Source organism: Ciconia boyciana, chromosome 7 (assembly GCF_034638445.1).
Source record: "Ciconia boyciana chromosome 7, ASM3463844v1, whole genome shotgun sequence".
Lineage (NCBI taxonomy): Eukaryota > Metazoa > Chordata > Aves > Ciconiiformes > Ciconiidae > Ciconia > Ciconia boyciana.
The window spans coordinates 54,731,778-54,757,412 of record NC_132940.1 but is presented as its reverse complement, the minus strand read 5'-3'; the positions used below and the strand labels follow the sequence as shown (position 1 = coordinate 54,757,412).

Sequence of the window (25,635 nt, the reverse complement as noted above, 5' to 3'; positions counted from 1 at the left end):
CTTTCTGAAGGCCTGAAAGCTCCAGGAGGTACTAGGAGAGTTAGCTAAACTGTGAAAGAGCACAAAATCAAAAAGCCAAACTTATGATCCTACAGGGATGCTATTCCCATAATGTGCAGAAATACCTTTGTGCAGGTTGCTAGCTGCTGGGGCAGCATTTAGGCATGTGGGATAACCTAATTAAAGAATCAAAGAAAACCCTGTTAGCTCCACAGGCCAAATCCTGCCTTACAGCAACCTGATGTCAAATGGGTGTGAATCAAGGAAGCTTTCCCTTTGGCATCTTCTGATAACACCTTGAAGAGAAGGGTCTGAGCCAGGGTTCTAAAAAGGAAAGAGGCTTAAGGAAATATACTCCCAGACAGGGAGTGAGCTGGAGTCTGCAACTAATGACTTTGTTTTTCCTCACTGGTACAGACTCGGAAGGATGAAAAAAATAAATTTCTCAGGTCTAATTTTCAGGTTATATAGAAGGTTTAATCAGGAGCTGGTTAATTTAAAACGCTTGTCTTAGCTGCAAGAATGTCAAACAGTGTGACTGAGCTGAGATTTGGGAGCAGAAGACGTGTTTTCTGAAAGCATAATCCAGAAGTGTGATTACCTGCTGTCCTGGTCACTGCAAAACTCCCACCAAAGTCAGCGTTAACATGAGATGTCAGACAAGATGATTGTAATGATCCCTTGTGGTCTTAAACTCTGTGTGTCTGAAACATGTGAGTAGGAGTTGTATCAGATCTGTAGTGAGAGCATTTCCAGGCCACGCTGTTTGGTGTTAAATCCTTTTGCAGGGTGGATTGCAGCTGCAGGTTTCTGCTCCGTGCACAGTGCCAGGTAGGCTGTGCTCAGTGTTGCTGTTTGGAGCACTGTTACATAGGCTGCTGTAGCAGACATGGGGAACTGCTGAGCAGATCAGCCCCCAAAGTGTACGTAAGCCATGAAACTCCTGGCCATGTTGTTGAGTGCTCAATGTTTATCAGAATTCAAAAAGTGATCAGGAAAATTCATGGGACAAACATCCACTTGAGGCTAAGTACAGAGAAGTCCCTAAGCCAGAAATCGCTGGAGGCTGGGAGCGTATCCTAAGGAATTGCTGTGTTTTGCTTGCCCTGTTCTCATACTTTGGCCTCCGTTGTTGGCAACTGTTGGAAACGAAGCAAGCAGTGACTTGGTGAGGCAAACGCTCTGTATCTGTGCATGTACAAAAGTTGTCATAGAAAATGCCTTACGAGTGGCACAATCTTCCATTGGTATCTGCAGGTATGCTGTGTTCCTTCCTTGGCAATACAGAGAACAGCATGGATACAGACTGAGATAATGTGATCTGCTTATGCAAAGCAAAATGGTAAATTTGCCAGGTTATTTCTCCAAGGATAAAATTATTGACCTTGCTTTTTCTGGCATACCAGCTACTGTTATAATGATGATGATGGTGACAGCAACCAGACAGAAAAGCCAGCAATAATTCTTTCCTGCCCATTATTACAAGGCATAAAGCAAAATCCAGTCTGAAACCAATGCTAGTCTGGCTGTGCTCTCTTTACAAATGTGTGAGGCAGTTCTCATATGGGTTGAAATTCAGGACTTTTCATATCGACCTTTCCAAAAACAATCTTTTGATCTTCTGATATGAACCTATGTATTTCTATGTTTGTATCTTACCAGTGATTTGCAGCCCAGAGATAATGTCTGATAGCAAATATGTGAGTGTAGAAGTAACCTCTCTGAGCTCCTGGGTGTTTCATCTCCTGACAATACATTTTGGCTGCACATGTAAGGGCTGGATCTTGCCCCTGAGAATATTGTCTCAAAGAAGCAATAACAATGTGGTCAGTCAAAGGACTACTTTCCCTGGGAATTTTGTTGTATGAGGAAGCAGAAGAACTTTAGCCTTCCTGTGTTTGTCAACGTGATCTACCTTCCAGTAGCTTTTTATAGTTCTCTCCCATTAGATTTTTTTCCTTTCCTTTTTTCCCTCCTCCTTCTTTCTGTCTATCTTAATATTGTAATCAGACTTTCTACCTCATCCAAGATTTAAACACTGGTTGATAACATTATTCGATAACTCCAGATGCATCAAGCAAGAGTAGTAGGTGAAGTTTGCTTTTCTAAAGTCCAGTGAAATGACCCAAATCATTGCCACAGATTTATTGTTTGCATCTATGTGGGCTGCACCCTCCATTCATGGCATGTGTCTTTAAGGTTCTTGGTTTGAAAGGGTGAGTTGCACAGTTGGTGTCAGAAGGGCTGGTGTGGCTCACAGCCAGCCATCTGAAGCAAAATTATCTTGGTGTTTCTATAACTAACTGCAAGGGTGAGTGAGGGTTGAAATGAGATGAATCATTCAGTGAACCCCACTTGAAAGGTGGGGTTTTTTGCCTGCAGTGCTTCAGGAGCAGGCCACTATGTAAAACCTGTGCAGCAAGGTTCATGGCCTTAGAGCTGGCATTTCACAGTCATTATCTCAAATATCGTGGGCCAGAGATAAATTAACAGTTTAAGTTATCCTGAACTCCTGTCCTTGCAACGCTTTCATTGCAGACACTGCTTTGTTCTCTCCCCAGACTCAACAGTAGTTTCTGTGATGGGAGAGGAAGATCAAGATTTTCTTACAAGGCAGATAAAGATCCTTTATGGGAGCTGTATTGGCAGAGCAGTTAGGGGGTCTCTGTGTAGCCCCAGGAGTTTGATCTTCAGCTTTGCACTGCATGTTGTGGAGGTTGTCTCTAATCAACTCAGCTGCAAAAGGTCATTCAGACTGGGCAGTCCAGAAGGAAAAACCCAGGAGTGCAGGCTGCGTAACTTCTTCGTGTGCTCTTGGCTACTGAAGCTACAATGTCTCAGATACACCCACCTGATGGGCCATCTCTGATCGTTTATCAGAGCTGCTGAGAGAAGGCTCTGGCTTGTGTTCTCACACTATACTAAAGACTTGACCCAGGCCCTGTGCTGTTATCATACTCTTTGACTGTACTGTGCTTATCTAGAAGAAAGTACCTAAAGCTTCTAAGTAGACCAGCAGCAGCCTCCAACCCAACTGACCTTTGTAAATGTCCTGCTGAGATGGTGCTCACATCTGTTGTGTATGTTTTGTTTGCAGAACACGCTGGAGCAGTGCAGCGTCTGCGCAAAGCCCATCATGGAAAGGATCCTCCGAGCCACCGGGAAGGCCTACCATCCCCACTGCTTCACCTGCGTGATGTGCCATCGCAGCCTGGATGGGATCCCCTTCACCGTGGATGCTGGTGGGAACATCCACTGCATCGAGGATTTCCATAAGTATGGCCCAAGCTGCTGAGAGCAGCAGCTGGCTTTGCTTATTGTCTTTCTCTTTTGTCCCTAAAAATCTTCCTTTTTTAATTCTGAGTGTCCAAAAAGATCTGAACCCCCTGCTACTTCCTCCTAGGGCTCTTAAATAGTAGGCAGAGCTTTGCTCCAAGCAGGCACACCATTGCATACAAGATAAACTGGTCAGGGATCAGTGCTGCTTGATCTTGGTTTTGCTTAGATCTGAATTTATGGATAACCTCTGTATTCCCATTTTAAATGCTCTGCATTCCCCCTGCCTTCCCCTGCACTCAGCATGTGCACATTTCTCCTCACTGCCTGTACCTGCGCTTCCACATCAGCATCTCCCCGCTTCTTCCACCAAGCAATTGAGAGGTCCTGTACTGTTGCACTGTGCAGGTGTTTGCTTACTGGCTAGAGGGATCTAGGTGGCTACAGGACACTCACAGCTCCTCTTGTTTCTAGTTGGTAATTAGCTTTTTAAAGCTGCTAAAAATACAACCCTGGTAATAATTTATAGTGAAACTGCTATTTAAAGTAAGTTGAAAGGTATAGTTGCAAATAGTTTCTGTCACTGCCATGCTACCACCCCCATCATCACAACTAATCTAGGTAAGACAGGTAGATATAATCAGAGCACAAATGTTTCCCCTGTATGGAAAAGACAGACACATTACACCCCTCAATTAAAAGAGGAAATCAATACTGACAAATGTGAGTTTACATCTCAACCATTTATCTCTTAATTTCTAAGGGGGTAGACTTAATTAGAGCCTCGTGACATCAGTGTGTGGGCCTGAAAGCTCAAAGAAGCAGGTTGACTTGACAGAAAGGGAAGCAGCCATGATCAACTAGCATGTTAAAATCCAACATGAGGATGTTCCCTGTAGCTCAGATAGGCTGGGTTAATTGGCACCTGCTGTGTTGCCTTGCTTTTCTGTGACAGCAGTTGTGTGTAAGGTAAAATCTGGTCCTGAGCACAGGCCCAACAGAAGGCTTACACACCACTCAGGCTCCTGAATGGTTTCCCTCACACCCACTTGCGATTTGGAGACTGCCCCTTCCCCAAGCCCCGCAGGCCAAGGGCTCACAAGCCTTCAGGAGGAAGGTTGGGAGTAAGAGCTGATGTCCCATGTTGAAGTCTTTTGACAGTGACTGGATGTGGACCTCAGGGCTTTGAGAGTGGGAGGCTGTCAATCCAAGGAAAGGACACAAAATCACTGAGTGAAAGATTGAGGGGAAGATGGCAGGAATAGCATGAGACCTAATCACAGAACATCTTGAGTTGGAAAGGACCCATAAGGATCATCCAGTCTAACTCCCTGCTCCTCACAGGAGCATAACGGTTACGTGACACTCAGAATGTCTCTGGCCAACCACATGTTTAGCAGCACTTCAGCCAGTCCAGTTTTAATTGATTGGGGATGACATGTCCTCCTGGTCTGGACGTCAAGTGCTCTACACCTTGATAACAAAACTGTACCTGATGCTCACACTGTCACTTAGCTACCCCCTGAGCTTGGGCCCCACAGTAGCACATCTACATCTCCTGAAATCTGCAGCAGTCATCTGAGTCCTGGTTACTTAATATTTGGTTCATAATGAATTACCCACAGTGGCCTGGACAGAGAAATGTTGAAGTATTTTTAAGCACCACATTTGAGCTAAATGACACAAGGAAGTGCCTGCATGAAGCGGCATATAATTAACTGCGATTACAGCTCCGGTCATATCATGATCCATTTAAGTTATTTTTCAGAGTGCTCGCTATAGCTACTGTTTAATTCTTTTTTTCATTAGATCGCAGCTACACAGACATCTTTCATCTGCTGCCAGTGAAATTAATATTTTTCTTTATTTCTAGTACAGATTCCCCCCCCCCCCCCCCCCCTTCTAAGCTAGTTAATTCTGAGATGGTTCATGTGACAGGCTGGGTGGCAGAGTCAATCTTTCCTAGGCATTTCCGAAGAGAAGGGCTTTTGATCTCCTCGTGTTCTGATGTTTGCCATAAGCATTGCCCCCTGTCACTCTATAGCCTGTGACCCTGGCTCTCATTACACAGCAGCAGATTCTGTAGGTACAAGGGTTTTTTTGTGAGCAGAATTTGCAGCCAGGGAATTGGTACCCATAGGTTTTGAACCAAAACAGCAAATAATGATTTACCACATGCTAAATATTCTCAAGCATTTCCACCTGCCTGGGAGCAGAGATGGCCACTTCTCATGGGCAAATGGGGGGAGCAAAACCAGAGTTAATACAGAACATATGTGAATTAGCCAGAAGGGTATGCAGTGGGCAATATAAGGGGAAAAAGAAAGGTCTGTGCTCCTTTTGATCCCTGAGCTGATGACTAAGCCAGCTGACTCAAGCCAGTCCCTTCACACAGTGGGTGATGGTCACCATACAACTCGGACTCAGGCTGACTGTGGAAAAGAGAGCGTTGGTGTCTCTGCATCCGGACCTGTTCCCTTTTAGGCCTGGGCAACCCACTAATGGATAACTGAAAGTTGGTTTTAGCTAGAAAACGCAGCTAGCCAAAATTGCCCTGATGCTTCTTGTTTGAGAGTGAGCACAGCCAGGAGCATGCACCTGTGTGCCTAAGTGGGTAAGATGGCTCAGAAGTTTAAAACGGATGGGATAAACCTCAAAAAATTAGTGTAGTTGTAAAGCAAATCTTTTTACCATCTCTATTAAGACTCTTTACCTATTTGTTCCAAGCTCCAATCTTTAATATTTTTATATTTTTTTCAAGAGGTGGTCCTGAAGCAGATCCTGGTCATCCTTCTAACCTTAGGAACTGCATAGACTTTCTCAGAGTTAGGCTGGGGGTTGAGCCTGATGGTTGCGGCAGTGCATAGGTGTCACAATTGTGGGTCACTCAATAGGCACTTCAGTTGTTAATTAGGGCAAGCAGAATATTCTTTGCTGCCTGTCAGATATTCTTGAAGTCCTCTCCTAATAGTCTGCAAAATGCTCTTTAATATCCTGCAAGCCTGAAATTGCATTGTAAGACTAAAGTGCTCCTTCCTGTCTTCTTTCCAAGGAGGCAGCTGTGCAAAGCTGCAAACCATGACATACATGTACATAGGGGGGAGTGTGTGTGTTTGTACAAATGCACATGTTTCTGGCTTGCTGGTGCAGTTAACAAAAACTTTCACTCTGAGTTTGAGGATGACTGGGACCATCTCTTCTTTCTTCAGGAAATTTGCACCAAGATGTTCAGTGTGTAAGGAGCCCATCATGCCAGCCCCAGGACAAGAGGAGACTGTACGCATTGTTGCCTTGGATCGTGACTTCCATGTCCAGTGCTACCGGTGTGAGGTTAGTATTCTAATCATGTGAAGGACAGAAAGCAAAGGTTGGTTTAATTTCATCACTGCCTCATGTTATATACACGACAGGCATACCCTATTGTAACACTGGCTCTACAATCAAATTACTTCATTGACTTCAGCACGCAAGGAATTTTTCTTCATTTATATCAGCGCAAATGAGAAGAAAATCAGGTCCCTTGTTTATAACAGGTTCATTAGGAGAGCAAGAGAATGTGACTCAGGTAATTAGAGCTTAATATTTGAGAACATCATAAATTATAGCTTGGACACAAATGTTGCTCATGTTTATGTTCTTAAAATGAAAGCTAACGCATGTTAGAATTTGAGCAAGATTGTACAGGAAACTCAACATATGGCTCTGGGTTGAAGAATTTTAATGGACACATAAACATGATCATTCTTGTTTTGTGCAATGCTTTTTGTGCTACTTTCCTGTTCAGTTTCATTATGCACTTCATATAATTTTGATGGTAAGAGTCTAAAGACAGAAGAAAAATCACCTTAAAGCAATTAACATGTGGGAACAGCTGTGTTAGGGAACCTTCAAGAATTCTTCAATGCAAGTGTTACTTGTTGGATAATACATCAGCCAGATGGCAGGGTAAGAAAATGAGACCAAATGTATTTCTTATTGCAGTTGCAGGTTTTAATAACTTTAACCGGAAAGAAGGATGGACTAAGGCTTAAAGGTCTAGGCTGAGATGTGAGGCATCTGGTTCTCTTCTCAATCTGACCCTGGCTTCCAGGATACATATCAGCCCATTACTTAGGCCCAGTTTTTTAAAGACGCTGGGGCATCCCTACACTAAATTTTGTAGAGTTAATTTGTCATACAGCATGTCCCCATGCTGGCTGCTGAGATACCTAGGCGCTTCATGCACGTGAATGTCAGAAGTAGATGCAGTGGAGAGCCCAGGACACAGACACTTAGTTAGCCTTGATCTTCATGTGCCTCAACTCTCTCAAAAGGAACCACAATGATATTCCTCTTTCCACTACTTGCATGCCAGGCGTATTTACAGACACAGATTTGTGATGAAGAGGCATGGCCTCTAAGCAAGCCATAATCCCCTCACCGCAGCTCCATCAGCAGTCTTTGGCCAAGTGATTGCCTGATCACACAGGGATAATTCCCAGCTTTCCTAGCAGCTATATTTAGCCCTATGTACTTAGGGGCTGAGGTCTCTGGAGCAGGTTTTGGGCCCTTTTAGCAGGGTTTCCATGTGCCTGTCTCAGTGACATCCTCCTTTCAGCTACAACCTTTTGGGCCAGTTGCAATACAAACACAGGTGACAGTTCTGGTAAGGGGAGACAGGCAGGGAGTTTGCTTAGCTGTCACTCTGGAATGGATGCTATAGCTTTGTGGCATTAACTCTTCCAAAGGAGATTACCTGTACTCAGATATTGGTACCAAACTTCCTTCCCAGTGATGCTTCTTTTTTATCCTTTTTTGCATTAATAAATACATGCTTAATTTTTATGTTTTCTCCAATGCTAAAGACCTTTCCTTCCTCAGAAATGTGAAGGGAATAATCTTCTATTTTCAATTGGATTAAATTCAGCAGAGAGCTTGGGAACCCATCTTCTCTGCAGCATTGTCTCTTATCAGGAAATGGCTTAATCGTGAAAGATATCACATACCTCAGCTTCATGCTTTACGCTGACTCAGGCTGGATCCTGTTACAAGGTGGAGAGTGAGGAGAGAATTTCTTTGACTAATAAGATTCTTCGGTTAATCTTGTTCTTCTTTCTTATTTACTTTGCTCTTTCTGTCTGTTCATTTCCTAGGACTGTGGTGCCCTCCTGTCTGAAGGGGACAATCAGGGCTGTTACCCTCTGGATGGGCATATCCTTTGCAAGACCTGCAACTCTGCTCGGATCCAGGCTCTGACTGCCAAGGCCAGCACTGATCTCTGAGTGTCAACTGTGACCCTCCCCAGGATGCCCATTGGGGAATATTGCACAAGCTTTGCATGATTTCTTTCCAGCCTAGGGTCTGAATCTCTGTTTTTAAAAAATTAAAACTGGAAGGCCTTGGAACAAGAGGGCAGTTAGAGGCCATGTTCAGACTGCCCATGACAGGCACCTGATTTAGACATGACTTTTCAGGAGGGCAGTGAGTGAGTCAGACCACCTGCTGTCTCTGCAGCTGATGGAGATAAGTGGTCATGGCACCTAAGTTATCTGCCTGTAGAAGGAGGTCTGAACATGGTCCTAACTGTATTTCTGTGTTTGATTCCTGTCTCTTAAGAAGTACATGAAGGTAGAAGGTGAAAGATGGCTGAGCTCGTTCTTTCTCCCAGGTTATTCTGAGAACCTGACCAGCTCTCATTGAAGTCATGGGAAGCTTCCCTTTGACTTTAATAGGATCTGGATCACCAGCAGAAGTAGCTCCACTGCCCTAGAAGGGTGTTGAGAGCAGACCCAGCACTCCTCTCATCACAACACAAACAATGCAACTTCAACTGTACTGCACCTAAGAGTGTAGGTGTGACCTTGTATCCTTGGGACACAGATTTGTTATCTATATCTTTTTTCTTAGGCCCTTACTTGTCTCCATTCCCTTCCAGTTCAATAGGGTTTTTTCTTTTTCTTATGGAATTATATTTTGCTATTGCATAAATTTATTCAGTAGTGATGCTTCCAATTCACAATGTATGAGCAAGCACAGAAAGATGTGAGCTTGCACACACTATACACTACACACACACACACAATGTGCTTTTGATTTACCAGAGGTATAAGCCAATCATGTCTGTTGAGAAGGTCTTTTAAGGATGTGGGGCTGGAAACACATTTTTAAAATCCCAGTGGTTAAAAAAAAAAAAAAACTACATAGGACTGTAGTGCAAAGCGATGCTCAAAAAAATCTTATGCCACTCTCTCACACACCCCAATTTAGTGGGACCACTGGCAGGATTGGTTTCTGGGTAGATATTTAAGCAATAGAGTCTTGTTCCATCTCCTGTTTATTGCAATGGGAGGATTTTCCTTCAACTGTATCAGGGATTGAATCAAGCCTTGGGATATAAGTTTCTCTGGTGTTAACATGCATGATCTGGAGTTTTCATTAAAAAAAATTAAGGATCTTATGTCAACAACAGCAAAAAGGATCTTCCTAAATATACATGCTGTTGTTCAGTTTTTATCTTAAGCTAAAGAAGGTATTAAACCCTTCTCTATGCCATTCCAAAAAGGCATCATTTTTTGTCCTCTTTTTCATCCCAGCCACTTAGAACTTCTCTTTGGTGAAATGTTGTTGCAGAAGAGTGCTGGGCCAGCAGCAGCATTTTCATCTTCTGTCCAGAATTAATACATATGCCAAGGTAAATAAAAGCTGGGTACAGATAATCTTTTTTTTTTCATGTTGGTGGGGTTTTTTTAGTTTGGTTAATTAAAAAAAAATTAGAAATCCACAGCATTCTGAGCAGCTATAATATTCTTGTTCATGAAACCCATAATAACTAAGGTGCAAATTACATAGCGAGGGAGTAATTTTCTTATCACTGAATTGACATTAATATCTTATTTGCAGATGTAATCAAAGAAAATACCTTTCTTTGCACTTAAATTAAGAAGCAGAACTGAAACAGTTGCAGGCTGATTGACCATGTAAGTGACAAACTGGCACTTTCCAAGAGTAAGTTATAAGAATTTTTTTCATGCACCCACTGAAAAACAATGAGAATGTGGTGCTTTCATCTTTATTTTCTATTATAGAGGCCTGATATAATTATACCCACTAATGCTAAAAAGAAAGGAAAAGTTAGATAAGCTAGACCGATAGGAAACAAAGACGAAAAATTGAGATACTCACTGCAGCTCCTGCAAATGGTGCATTTCCTTTCAGTTTAGCACTAACCTTTATGGAAGAGCACTGTGAAATTTAATAGTTTTAGCTATATACAGTAAATTCAAATACAGAAATACCAGTCTGAAACCTCTGTTCCTTACAGTTTATATGCTGGCAAACTCCACCGGTGTCGGGGAAGATTCCCAAAATTCACAGCTCAGAATGAATCCTTCTTTGTAGAAGGGTGGCATCATTAAGCAAAAGAAATCATTCTCTACCATAGTGGCTGTGCTGAAGCAGTTTGCCTTTTTATACTAGATTTCTACCCTGGCCTTCAAGAATTTTACTGCCTCAGACGTAAACAGATTTTTTTGCACTGTGACTCCTGCCAGGTTCCATCTGGGCTCCTGCTCCCTGAACTGTGGCACGTAAGGTACTTCTGAGCTCGCTTCTTTACATGCAGTCTGCACCACCACCAGTCAAAAAAACCTCGCAACTATTGAGCAAATCCAGTTTGAACTAACCCTACAAAAACATGGGAGGTCAGAGCTGGGATTGCTAACGCCATTGTATCCCTGTGGAGGATTTTACATCTCTGCAAGCACAGGGGAGGATGTGATGCACTTGGGTGCAGAATAAGCCATTCATCAGGCACCAAACATAGCTCTGATCTTCCTTATTCTTGTTAGTGTTAAATCAAATGGCTGATGAGACTGTCCTGAGTAACACTGGGGTAATTCATGGAAATGAGCTATTATGCCTTCCTGCAGAATGTGGCCTAGACTAAGGAGGACCGAAGTCCAGAGCCTTTGGGCTTTTTATGGCCCCGCTATAGGCTGGACTTGGAGCAAGTCAAATGGCTCCTTGTCTTCTGCCCTCTGCATGAGATGGTTTCTTTCCAACTTCCCAGGGACGTTATGGGAATTAAACTAATCAGATTGGCCCAAGCTACTGATTTTTGGAGTTCTGTCTTCTCTTTTCTGAAAAGTTTGCTGGTATGTAGGTTTGGCATTCCAGCCCATTCCTGGCCAGCCAGGAGATCTAGATCTGAATCCCCTGTGTTATAAGGGTGCTGTGGTGAGTTGGGCTGGTGTGCAGGGAGGTGAGAGCCAAACTTTTCAAGCGTTAAATACTCCATGGGTGGAAGATGTTTGACAAAGATTGAGCAGTGTTGATATTTGAGGTACTGTGGCTAATTTCTAGACCTGACACATCTGGGCAAAAGTACTATCATGCTTTTGTTTTCACCCCTGAAACACCAAAGCCATCTGCCTGTTGGAAGGAGTGAGCATCCAAAACACTCTTCTTTATTTTCTGTAATGCATGTGGTTTTGGCTTCTAAAATTGCTATAAATATATTCAGAAGATATTACATAAATGTATATACATCACAGAGGCTCTCATCACCTGTGTGTGTATGGAAATCTCCCCTCTGATGCTTCAGGATTTAATTAGGAAATGCTGGTGGACTTACCTCAATTGCACTGCAGTTAAGAACCACTGAGATATTGCTTCATCACAATATTTATCACATATTTATAATATATCCTGTTTTATCTGTTCCAAAGAAGGATTCTTTTTGCCAAAGAGACCTTGCTTTTCTTAAGGTGCACTTCTTAGCCATGATAAAAATTCACGTCATCTGTGGCTGTGGTAATGTCCAAACTGTTCATTTCAGAAAGAATTGGAAGATCACACAGACATTTCTGTTCAAGTCTGCAGAGGTTTTTGCTTATGCTGCTTTGGCTTTGTCTAGCATTTATTGGCAAGTAGGGCCTGATCCCATGATTTCTGTGGCCAGATGGGGCCCAGGAGGGTCCAGGATCAGGTTCTAATTTAGCAAAATATTTAAGCCCATGGGGTTTGTTTAAGCACAGGCTTAAAGCCATTGCATGGTGTGACATAAGCCATGGGTCTACAGTCATTAATACCAGACTGATTCTGTATCACCTAGTCATAACAGACTTGATCTGGGTAGGATGTGGGCACAGTCAAATTTCTGTCAAATTACCCAGAACGCATGAAATGGCTCCTGTGTTGCCCTTATGCCAACTGCAGGAGGGCACCCGGCGGCTGATCCCATGTAACATTTGGACAACAGGAGGATGAGTTCTTACAACTTTGTGTCAGGTGGCTGTGGCACTTTCCATATGTCACAAGTAGCCCTACAGCCAGATTTACTGTATCTTTGAACCATGGCTTTAAAACTGTCTACTTAAACTTTCTCCAGAAGATTGGTTTGCCTTGGTTACAGCCCAATCCTTAAGCACGTCCCCAAGACTAACACTAGTATTTTGTGAATGTGATGGTTTTATTGTCACTTGTTTTAATCATTGCCTGAACATTGCTTTTAAAAACACAAAGCAACACCATTGCCTTAGCCTATCAGATAATGCACCTTTAATTTTGGTTTTGTTTTTTTTAATATTTTAATTCTTAGATTTTTATCACGGCTGCGAAACACTTGGGTAATGACTTAATCATAGAGGTGTGGGAGTACCAAAGTGTTTGTTATAGTGAACTCTACATAATAGCATTCATCCTGATGGCAGGAGTGAGATTTTCATGAGACACAGGCCTTAAGTTGACTTTCTGCCTATCAGCAAAATGTACCTGAGAAGAATGAGAAAAAAGCTTATTTTAGAGAAACAGTGGTTGTTGAAGAGAGTATGCAAAAAGTCATACTGAAATCTCTTTGGACCTGTTACGGCTGCTGCCTGGCCATGGTCAGCCAAGCCTAGCTTAGGTTTGATAAATGCTGGTTCCTTTTGATTTTGAGACAGTCCAGCAGACAAGGGATAACAGGACCCGAGAGAAGGTCCTTGAGGGAAATCCTGTGTCTTTGCCCTCCTTCAGCATCAGAGATAAATGTTAGATACCTGGTGCTTCAGCTGAATGGCTCAGAAAGGATTTGAGTTTATAACTGTTTTCTGTTGATACCTGGTTGCTGCAGTTGGTTCATCATGTTGATTTGCTATTTGTTCACCGAGTTGGGTTTGACTATGCCTTATATAGACTTTGATACTGTAAATGAGGGCTAGCAGAGACAGATGTGCTGAAGAATCTCGCTGTGGTGAAATTCCCATGAGAAAACACTAGTGATGGTAATTGAGGGTTTGTTGCCAAAGGATAGCAGGAACTACTTAGTACTTTCTAGAGGTTAGTAAAGTATAAACTAAGAAAGAGCTGTGAGAACACTATTTCCAGTAGAGCTGGTCACAATTTTTACACTAAATTATGTGATGTCAGGAGGGCCATTTTTTTTTTATGAGGAATTCTCTCTTTTTGCAATATTATCCACAATAGTTTATTTTCCTGCTATTATAATTAAAACCATAGTGAATTTTTATCTAAATAAATTTCAGAATTGTTAACAAATATTTTCATTTCTCAAAAACCCATGTCGTCTTTCTCAGTTTTTTGTCGTTTGGGTTTCTTCTGCTGGTAAATTAAAGTTTCTGTGACGATTTTGAAAACTACTTTGGATAAAAATTCTACTTAAAAACAAGCACATGTGTTCTTGGGAAATGGTTCAATATTGGACCTGGTGAAATAAAAAAAAGCTTTGAAACTTTTCACAAGATATTTTTTTCCTATTTTTAACTAGTTTTGCTAATTTTGAAGTCACTGTTTCCTTTGTTAGAACAATCCAAATATTGTGACTCTTCTTAAGATAACAGTGTTACTTCTGTTGGGTTCATTTTTCTTTCCTGTCTTAAAGCCATGGAGTGGCTGGCTATGGAGAATGCCAGGGTCTTTTTCTGTGGCAATTGCAATTTTCTTCTTTGTGTTCTTCCCCCCCACCCCCGAAATTACTGAAGAATGTAAGCACATTATGGCAACTGTGGTGAAGATCAAGAGATACTGATTGAACTTCATCTCCACATACCTTTCTGGGCTTTGGAATGGTATTTCTCCTTAAACATTTCTAGAAATACTACCTGGCTTCCTCAGCATTTCAAGTTTGAATTTGCAACAGTCGATTGCACGACTGGTGTTTGGAGTGTGAGAGAGAGTAGACTTTAAACTTGTGAAATTACAACATTCACCCAGCATGTAAAAATCTCAGGAAAAAAAACCATAACCTCCGTATGTTTCCTGGTAGATGTTGGGGAACAGCTCTCATTTCAGCCTGGAAATTCTCTTCCGTGGTCTGAAATAAACTAGGCTCAAACACTTGCAGACTGCTCTGGCGTATGCACTCACATGCACACATAAGGTGGTTGTGGGGCTACAACTAAGTAGAAATACAGGCTGCAATATCGAGCATTGCCACTTAAACTCCACTGGGCTTTATTCCTGGCTATGTGTTCCTGGTCTCTTTGGCTTCATGTTACATGTGGAAGCAATGGGGTTGTCACTGGTATCGAGAGCACTCAGTTCAAACTTTTTTTTTAATGTTGCTGTTCATCCGCATTTCTCATACCTAGATCTCTTAGAAAATGAGGAAGGAAACAGAAGCCCCAGGTGGTGGCATTACCTTTACATTTCCAGGGGTTAGAGTCCCTCGCTGGGAACATGACACTTGGGGTGTCTCTACTTTTTTGCCTCTGCCTCCCTTTGTCCGCAAGCAGCTCTTACCCGCTTTTTCCATTTGCTCAACGTGCACTCATCTTTGCAGTGAAGATGGTATGTTACTTACTTCACAGAGGTATTATGAGTCTTAGCTAGTAGTTGGAAAAACTTTTCCAGATCTTTAATCAAGTAGTTTTGTGCATCCATAGTATCAGTGGCCTGCCACATGGATATCAAAGAAAATGATTATAATTATTGCTTTTAAAATGATTATGAAATTGTGCCTTACTTTTTCAGTCATATTTAACCATGTCATTTAGAACCACATGATTGCAGGGATTTATCATGAAGAAATTTGTTTGAATGATGGTTTGTTTGTTTTTAAATATTTTTTTTTCTCCAAAAATGAATTTATTAGGTTTTCCTCTTTTATTTTTTCCTTCAGTTTTATTCCTTTAATATGTTTGTGTAAAAGGGCAGCCAGAATTTGCATTCGTGAGAGACAGAAGATTTTATTTGGTCTTGTATGTAGAGCTTTCATTTTCTTTTATGTTCCTTCAGGAAAATTCCTCTCTGCCTGATTACTCATACTTAGATGTCTTTAAATGCAGGCTGACCAGTAAGGGTTTTTTGTCGTTGTTTAATTTAGTGTGTGGTTTGCTTTGTGTTTGGGGTTTTTTTTTGTTTTTATTTTGTTTTTTTTTTTTAATTAACCAAATATGGGGTACTGGGGAGGCATTACACATTAATGCAGAATGTTAATGCTAATTTTCATAGAAAAGACAGAATTAGAGTCTTTCCCTGTCTCCAGTGCAGTTTTGTTAGTGTTTTGTGTACAACACTAATATTAAGTCAGGCTGTAAAGGCAAAATACTCAGTGTGACCTACTTCCATTCACCAGCAAGAACCCTTTGTCAGCTGACTCCTGTTTGTTTGTTCATTTTTAAATGTCGGATTACAGAACGAGCATCTCCCAAAGATGAAAGAAAACAGTGTTTTCATGTGCAGGAAATTTGGGGTTGCAGTAACAGAACATTTTCTTTGTGAATTTGGATGTCATGGTGTTTTAAGCTCCTGCCTGGAGCCTAAATCAATTTGGCCTCTCATCCAGTTCATCTCACTGGTGCTCCTAAAAGGCTGCAGCCCTGCAAAAGCTCATGCAGCATTTTTGGCTGCCTTCCCTTGCTCCCATGTGGTACATATTTGCACAATTTAACTGAGCTTTTATTTCTGCTGAAGGTCAGATGCAAGCGATACGAAACACTAAACTTTATAAACAAGCAAAGCCATTTCAACCACAGCATTTTGGACTAGAATGGATTTTTAGGTGGCGCACTGTCTGCTGGCCTTTGGAGAGGGGATCCTGAGACTACATTGGACTGGAACAGGATACAAAGCCACAAGCCTTGATTTTTTTAATAAACTACTTACTGTAATCCAGCTACACAGTTTCAGCCTCACACTTCAGAAGAAGCTTCCGGCAGCAATGCATGTACAGGCACTTTCTCTCTTGCAGAAAGTGAAACTTTCCCAACCAGAGTAAATTTAACCTATTGCATAAGATGCTGGAAGTTTGGTTTTGGGTTGTTTTTTTTTTTCTTCCTTGGGATTCTCACTGTAACCTCTATGTGTAGAGGATGAATAGCTTTTCTTTTTCCCTTTTTTTTTTGACAAGATTAGATGTTGCATATTGATGAGCTAGCATTTCAAAGGTCCATGGGGCTTTGGAACGTATTAAGAATCTCTGAAGTTTAATATTCACCATGTTTTAAATATTCAGAAGGAAAGATCTGCATAAAATGGCTTTTGATAAATACGTTCTAGGGATTTTTTCTTTCTGTCTTACGCAAGCATTATGGGGATTGTGGCTGTACCAGTTTTGTTCCAAAGTGTCTTTTGTTTCAGCATTTCAGGACCATTTCGATCCCATTTGTATGCCCACTGCTTGTCCTGAAGTCTTTTATGGTTTATGCTAGAACTGTACAGCAGGCAAGTGGATGTGAGCAAGGCAAAGGCACAGCTGAGCATCGTAACTCCTGAGTGTCTGCTTGATTGCTCCCCTCCTTATGACAGCTGGGCACATCCAGCCTCTTTCTGCGCCTGCTTTTTGTACTGCAGGTTGGGATTAGCCCAGTGGTCAGGCCTGGCTGAGATCTTTCTCCAAAGGTGCTCCACACCAGTGGGGGTTTGAGAGGGCAAGATCCTGGGTGCTGCAAAGCAAAGTGCCATTCGGTACATCTCAGATCTCACAGGGCAGTTTCCCCTGCCTTGGATGTCTCTGGTAAGAATCTCAGTAGTAAGAGAAGTGCTTTCAGGAGAAATCCTCCTTTGGGGATGCTCTATTTCCCATGCTGTTGAAAATCCAATTGAAGCTTTAGATGAGGATGATCAGTTATGGGCTGCAAACATCCAGCTATTTTACTGTATTATTAACTCTCTCGTTTTCCTTACCCTTGATGTCCCATGGTACATACCATGGTGTGCAGGACAGCTTCTTTGGTCCTGCTCACACAGCCTTGACTTTGTCATGCCAGTCCCTGTTGAATCAGTGCCTGGTACTTGTTCTCAGGACCGCTCTGGCTTGGGCCAAGGGCATCTCATGCTTCTATGCAAAAGGTGGTGCTTTCAGGTTTTGGCTTACAAATAACACAGCCCTTTCAAACTCACCTTTCCCCTCTCATGTATTCCTGACAGGAGTAGGATTTCAAATATTTCATAGCATTTTTCTTTCTTCCTTTTTGCCAGATGCCTTGAAAACATTGTCAGATTAGGATCTGGGTGGGGGTTTTCAGGATCAATTTCCTTTCCTTCTTGATTGCATGGTGTAGGTTTGCAAAGGTTTTTTCCTTTTTTTCTTTCTTTTCTTTTTTCTTTTTTTTTTCCAGTCTTAGAGAACAGATGCCTTCAGTTTGTGCAGAGAAAGATTGACTATGATTAGAGCTAATCCGGGATGGCAGGATTGGACCCCCACAGTGAAAGCTAGAAAAGTGATTGCAAAAGTATTCTGTTTCTCCTTTATTAATTACACAGGAAGTTTCCACTGAAGGCCAGTTGTGCTACATGAGCCTATGTAATAAGTAGCAGGGCCTGTAATTACAGTCTGTCTTCTGATCCTATCTGTGCTCTGACTTTCTAGGCACCACAGTTCTATTTACATCTGTGTCTTTGTCAGCTTTTAAATTTTTGATTGGTCACTAAGGGAAGAAGAGTACAAGCCGTGAGGTGCAGCAAGTCTAAACAAGGGAGTTGTCCTTCTCGGGTATCCGCCTGATTTGGGACACAGAACAGAACACAGGGAACAGGGGAGATTTTACCAGCTGTGCAGCGGGGTGGGCTGCATGCCAACGGAGTATCTTTCAAGATCTTGGAGTCTTTGTAGGACTGGAAATTTGAACCTTTTACAGGTCTTAACTGTTGTACTATCCTGTGAGGGAGTTGATACATCAGCGTTTCTTTGCTCAGAGCAGTTTCTACAGGATTTGACCTTCCTTTTCTGTAAGATTCAGGGGTTTATGGTTGCAGAGAGATCCTTCCACATATGGCATGAGGAGGGAGATGGCTTTTGGCATCATGCAGAGAAGCTGGGCCACAAATCCTGGTATCAATGTAAAGCAAGAGTAACTCGAGTGGAACAGGGAAGGCAGTGATTTACACATGGTTCAGTACCAGGTTCACCAGCTCTGAGCAGCAGCGAGCGCAGCCTCAGGCAGATCAGCTCACTGGGATGTCAATCCAGAGACCTGGCAATGAGTAAATGGGCTCCTTGTGAAAGTGTTTGGTGCTGGGCACTCTGGCAGTAACCTCTTGTCTCTTTGGAAATGTGCACTAAAGTTAGGGTAACACTACAGAATGGTGCCCCCCAGTCTTTTTCTTCAAGGCATACTCCCAGTGCTATATTTGATCAAGAGGAATGAAAGCCATTGTGCAAATACTATACTCTATGCAAAAAAATATTAACAATCCACTACAGATATGTTTAAAGTCTATTAGAGTGTTATGCATATTGTCCCTTTTCTGCAGCTTGTACTGTTATTTAATTATTTTGGTCTGACTTCTGCTTAAAAAAAAAGCAATTATTTTTTAATTTTTTTCTAACTCTACTTCTAAGAAAGTTGGTGCTTTAAAGGAAAAAAACCTTACTTTCAAACATGGGTTTTTCAGGCTTCGAAATTAATAATTTCTACACCTGACCCAGTTCCTGCAGCTGCCAAAAATGAAAAGAGAAAGCTATTTAAATTTCTCATAGAACCATTTATCTCTTAAAATATGCCAAGGCAATTTGAGGTGGGGGTGGAGACTCAGCTATTTATCTCAGCAGCTTGATTTTTCTCTTTATGTTTCTAACTGTCAAGGGAAAAAAAATGGTAGGAAGCTATTCTTGGGCTATTATTGATGTATTGTGTTGCCATTATGCAGGATGTCTGCTTTGCTATATACGGAAGGACATTAATAATAGCCATCTTCCCTGCCCCCACCCTTGGTTCCTCTTTGGGAAGATATGGTTTAAACTGGAGCATCTGCCGTGTTCAAATTGCTGCTCCCTCCTCCCCTTCCCCTAATTCATTCCCAAACTAGTTTTGGGAACAGGGCTAAGGGAATAAGGAGACAGGTTATATTTGCCATTTTTCTGCCTACTTGTGTGGTTGCTCCAGGCAAGTCATTTCCATGCTATGTACCTGTCTACCCTCTTCCTTCCCATGTATTGCCCCTCCTTTCATTTTAAGTTCATCAGTGCAGAAGAAAAAAAAAAAAAAAACCCTTTCTCGCTATCTTTTTCTCACAGGAGCTGGCTGGCAGAATGGGCTCAGCAACAGACCCCTGATTTGTTATTACCCAGCATTTCATATCCAGAAACATTGGTTTCTTCATTATTTCCCATAAGTAGAAAAATGTATTCCTGTTCCCATCCCTCCTACCCCAGGTTTAAAACATTGTTATGAAACTTTAAAGGGTCCATCCGCTTGTTTAAAGACTCGGATGCTTGTTTTATTTTTGGAAGCAGAGTGTATGGTGAACAGGAATAGTTTGATGTTTAAAAAATAGCCCCACTTCAGCATTCCCCTGAAGTGCGGGAAGTCCTGTCTCTGCAGGTCTGTGCCAGCAGTGTGTGACAGCCTAGAGAGCAAAGCCGACTTGAATAGGAAAAAGAACTGGCCTGCCCCATTTCAAGTGTGAGAAAAGAGAGGTGAAAATAATATATGTGGCAAAAAATAAAGGGCGTAATTGCTCTGATTTTTTTTAATGGCTGTTCCTACATCTCATGCTAATTGTGTTCCATAGAGGCTTTGCTTATTCAGCATTTCTGGTAGTCGGGACCCTGTGCTTTTGCATGGTGTCATTATTTTTACTCATCATTTGTTGTGTCCTAGTCTTGCTCTGGTCCCTATATGATATGGAGCCATGTTGGTTTGGGCACTGAATTAAAACAAAATTAGGAGCTCTGTCTAGGAAAGCTCACCTAGAGTTTAGGACCAGAAAATGCAATCAGAATATTTTCTAGTTCTGATATAGGGAGGTTTTTCAAATATGAACTCTAGATGGGAGAAATGCCTTCATTTGGGAAAGTGTTTAGATTTCAAAATGAAAGGTGTCCTGGTTTCTTGCTTTTGCTCTTCCGATTCTCTCCCCCATCCCACCGGGGGGGGGGAGGGTGAGCGAGTGGCTGTGCGATGCTTAGTTGCCGACTGAAGCTAAACCACAACAAAGGGAGATGACCATTCAGTGTAGTTTCTTGTTGTTTTTATTGTCTTCCTTGGTGGTGGCCAGGGAGAAAAATGCCACCCTCTGAAGTGTTCCCCAAACTAGAGCCAGAGCCCAGCACCTCCTCCGCAAACGTTTGCTCTAGCTCCAGCTTGACACGCTGCTGCAGCGTGAGAGCAAGGAAGGCCTGCTAACAAAGCAAGGTCCACCTCATCCTCTCCATAGTCAGAACTGCTCCCTGTGGTGAGTCTGTGTCCAGCCTAGGGCTTGACCCTGCCTTCCTAGTGCAAGTATTTTGCCAGAAACAGGTGTTTTCTCTCTGCTGTTAGCTATGGGATTGTGTGCAATGATTAGGATTTGCTGGGAGGGAGGAGAAGATCCTGTTCCAATTAGGCTGCCTTTGTGCTAATGTTTCATTCAGGGCTGTGTGAGATGAGAGCAGTTTGCACTGAAATGCACAACCGGAGATTGTGGCTTGTGTTTCAACTATGTTGAGATGGTACCCATTGAAAATACAGAACTGGGGCACTTTTTTATATCTGACAGTGCTTTACTGACAGCTCTGTATGGGTTGGAAACCCACTTCAGTTTGGCAAATGGACATTTCCGCCTTGTCCCCTGAGTCTGATCTAGTTCTTTGCTTTATGCACCTAAAAAGTAGTATTTCTAATGTGCCTAATGCCTAAGTAGCTGAGCACCTGACAAGCATCTAAGCAGAACAACCAGCAAGGTGAAGAGTAGGCTATTAACTGAGCTGCCTTTACAAGAAGTGTATTCCACTTTCTTCACTATGTGCCTTTTTGGAGACCTGCGGTGCTCCTTTATGGGCAGCAGAGAAATAGCCCTAGTGCTGAGAAGGGATGGGAACTATGAGAATGATGTAGAACAGAAGCAAGAAGTTAATTTTGAGCATCTGTTCTCCATTGGGATAAGCAAAGCAATGGCTTTATCCCATCAGCAGTGCTTGTCATCTTACTTAACACACGTCATTGTCTGGTAGGCAACTGTTCAGTAGCAGAGGTACTTGGCTGTATCTCCTCAAACATCTCTGTCTTATCAGAAGTCCAGAATCATTAATACCTGGATATTTTATTCACTTAATATTGGCTCTTATAAGCTCTCCCTTATTCTTTTTTTTTTTATATAATGTTAGAAGAGAAAATTTGAAGGTGAACCAAAGGCTGGGTGTTTGATTAGTGCTACTGTATTAAAAAGGGTGATGTGCTCTCACTTTAAATCCCCAAAATCATGTTTTAGGAAACTTTTCCCTGCTACGGTCAGAGAGGAAATGCAAGATTTATTGGAAAGGCAGCAAAGGGAAAGGTTTGATGTTTTGATGCTCAGTACTGCACCACTGTGACCTTCTTTGCTGTCCCTCTGGAGAGTGAGGACTGAGTATTGGTTAGAGATATGGGCAGAGCAAAGTTATGCTTGGACTTTCTCATGATCTTGCTAGACAAGATCTGCCTTGGTGAGACTTCAGCTTCCTTAAGGGTCCTATAATTTCCCATGCCACAGCTTGTGTTTTGGACTGTCAGAGAGACTGGAGGGCAGCCTCCAGTACCTTCTCTCTGGTTAGTCAAATGAGAGACCAGGAGTACTAATTCTGCAGTTTTGGTAACAGCACTTTCCAGCTCAGAACAAACAGCAGAGGTTTGTTGTGTTTTAGAGCCTCATCTCACACTGGCTTTACCTGTGGGCTGATAGAAGGGGGTCTGAACCACATGTAGGTCATTCCAGAAGGATTGCTCTTGGCTAAATGCCCCATGGCAAACCCCCCAAGGGCTGGGAGATTGTCTTAGCTCTTTAGTAGGCATGGAGGTGTTGGGTTGGCGGTTGGACTAGATGATCTTAGAGGTCTTTTCCAACCTTACTGATTCTGTGATTCCAAACTGCAAGGAGGGAGTGCCCCCAGGAACTTATTTGTCCTATGTAGCTGCTACGCTTTGGCCTGTCCCTGCCAACTGTAGACCTGTCTGCTCTAGGGTTCACCAGTGATGATGTCTATTGGATGTGCAGTAATTCATAGTGGATGACTAGGCCAGGTTTGAAGTGGTATTTCAGCTTTATGGTAGATGTTGGTTTAGCCCTTGAGATAGAGAAGGTTTTTTATTGTTGCCTTTGTTGCAGTTGGGAGGGGAGCGTGACTGACCACACTTCTCCTTGTCCTGTGCCAGCAGACAGAGGCTCTCAGTGGTATGGGAAGGATCTTCCTTTTAAATGTGAATCACTAGCCTAGGTATCTGGGCAAGAAAGGGGCACAAGGAGGCATTCCCTATATGAGGGATGCCTTCTGCTGCACACTCCATGCCCTCAGATCCTAATGGAAGTAATGTTACTTGAGCTTTTAGGACTGGTCTCCTGTCTGTCAGAGCTTGGGGGTACCATAGTTTTACCCCTTGCTGAGCACAAGCACTGTCCAAGTCTGTGAGGGGCCCAATCCTGCTGCCATTGGAGTTTTCACAAATCCTGCGAGTTGCTGAGTGCACCTCCTGTGAGCTGCTGAGTAGCCTCCCTTCTCACTGAACCCATCAGGCCACTTGTCTCCTTCGTTGACTACTTCCACAGGGCTTTGAGGGCACTCAGGAAATGCAGTCAGCACCTTACAGGATTGGTCTGCTAGGTAATGTATGAAGTTTTTTCTCTGGTAACTTGTGTGCATGGATTGAAAACCATTTATTCCAGTTTGTTCTGAGGACAGATGCAGCATATACACGTTTCTATATTTATAAATATATCTAGATATATATATTTTGTTCTCAGCTAGTTACCTCTTCTAAACTGCAATTTTCAGAGCAACCGGCGTATATTTTTATTCAACACGTAAAATGACTTTTTACAGTAAGAGAATGAAAGCTGTTTTAAGCATGTTTTCTGTATTTTTATTACGCATTATCCAATTATATTGAGATGTATTTTCCTCTTTGCTCTGCTCTTTCAGTTGTTATCCTTTTTATCAGTTATGCTTTTCTAATGTTTTGTAAGGGAAAATAAATATGCAAAATCACCAGATGCCTTTTTTCTTTGCAGAAGAAGTATCACAAATGCTTTTTTATTACATTTTACCAATCCAATAAACTCCTTATAAATTTCATTTTTGTTTGCTAGCGTGTGAAATTATTTTTTCAAGTCGAATGGTATTTACTTTCTCCCAACCTCCACCTGCAATTATGCTTCATATCCTCCCTCTCTCTCTCTTTTGGGTTCAAAATTTCACTGTGTGGCTCCTCAGCATACTTAATTCAAGAGCCTCCTTCACTTTTGGGTGAAGCAAGGATGCTAGAAATATGTCACAAGAGAGGGTACCCCTTGTACTGGCCATCTCTTGATTAAGTTTGCGCTGTTCTTAAAAATGTGTGCCTTTGCAGTAGAGCGCGCTCCATTCCTAAACCATGAGGAGATCTGGAGAGGTGGGTTATATGTGGAGGTTGCCCGCAAATATTCTCAAATTTGAGTTGTGATTGGGTGACAGCAGAGCCAAGCACCTTGCTTTGCAGCTGAATAGAGGAACATTATTCAAACTATTATGGGCAGAGTCAAAAGAAGTGTGGTTTGCAAAGCCCGTCTCTTCTAGGAAGTTGTTTCTAGGCTGTCATTGCAGTAAATAATCGGTATTGTTCCCGGTCCAGTAAATAATCTGGATTGTTCCCCAGTCCAGTCCAATCTGTTTCAAAAATACCACTGATAACCACACAGCCTGACCTTCACCTCTCCAGTCAGAGAACCTGGCACAACACCAAACCCTCACCGAACACTTTCCCTGATGGAAACGCTTCAAGAGACGGGGAATCCACTGTATCCCGGTAAGCTTTTCCAATGACCGTTTCTTACCTGCTAAATATCTGCACCCTGCATGTAGCTTCTGTTTTTCTACCCTCTCTATCCTTGGACCTTTTTATAAAAGCCCTTTGCTCTCAGAAATCTTCTGTGCAGAGCTGCACAGGCTGTCTTCAAGGTGAGATTAATCTCAATGAACTTTAGCAGCCTGGAAGACAGCTTTGTTGTCTGAGGTGGCCCTCTAGTCCTCTGTAGTCAGTGGAGAAGGTCTGTCATCTTTTCTTTAGGTGAGCGTCTGAGACAGGTTTGTTTTGTGTCTTTAAGGGTTAAATGAGATGAATACTGACCTCCATTCATATCAGCAAAAGTAGTTTTCTTAAAACATTTTTTCATGGTGTTGTAGAAAGATCCCAAGGCACACAATACAGCTAAACCCATTCGCCATTTGTCACTCCCAACAAATTTTTATCTAGCATCCCCTTGAAGACATCCGCAGATGGAGATGCCACAACATCCCTTGTCAGTCCATTCCGTAGTGGTGTTGTCTTCACCCTTGGACAGTGTTTCCTACTGTCCAGGCTAAATATTCTTTAATTAAATCTCATACTTCCTTTCCCACCTCCAGTGAACATGAAGGACTTCTTTAGTAGGTTATGTATTGTCAGGGGATGCTTTGTTTGCTATGGAAGGAGGCGCAAGCAGCAGCTTCACTTCCAGCTCCTCCTCCCCTTCCCCAGGGGACTTTAGGAAGGGGCTGTGTTCTCCCTCAGGAAAGGACAAACTCTGCAGCTTGTTCCTACAGGACATGGGATTCTGACAGGCTTTGTCTTGGCAGTAAAGGGAGTGTGGTGCTGTAGGCTTTCAAGTCCATTCAAACTGCTATATAGTTTTCCAAACTCGATATTATTACTTCCTTTATAGCACAAGGTATTTTTTCCTAAACTTGTTACGATGGAAAAGTTCCAGGGATGTGTTGTCCACACACAAACCAAAATGCATTAGCAGGCCAGGGGCCAGAGGTGAGGGCCAAGGGCGGGGGAGCTATTAATTCGATAGTTTGGCTCTGCTTTTCTTGCAGTCAAAGGCAATGAGAATCCTTTGAAGACCATGAAAGCTCTGGGAGCGAAGTGTATCTAAAACCCAGGTGCCAAGGCTAGCTGTACTGGGGGTTTAGGGCAGGATGGAGGTGGTGTAGGCTATTTGGCAGCCCCACAGGTTGCTCTGTTGATG

General features: G+C 42.4%; 1 protein-coding gene across 7 annotated transcripts in view; it reads left to right on the top strand.

Annotated features, from left to right (window-relative positions):
* Positions 1–23,636, top strand: part of LPP (LIM domain containing preferred translocation partner in lipoma) — a 356,009-nt gene extending 332,373 nt beyond the window's left edge. For all 7 annotated transcript variants that reach the window (XM_072868734.1, XM_072868732.1, XM_072868730.1 and 4 more), the window contains 3 exons: positions 3,098–3,276; positions 6,486–6,606; positions 8,409–23,636. In XM_072868734.1, coding sequence (XP_072724835.1) covers positions 3,098–3,276; positions 6,486–6,606; positions 8,409–8,537 — 429 coding nt within the window. In that variant the 3' untranslated portion in view covers positions 8,538–23,636. The remainder of the gene's footprint in view (positions 1–3,097; positions 3,277–6,485; positions 6,607–8,408) is intronic.
* Positions 23,637–25,635: the final 1,999 nt, after the last annotated feature.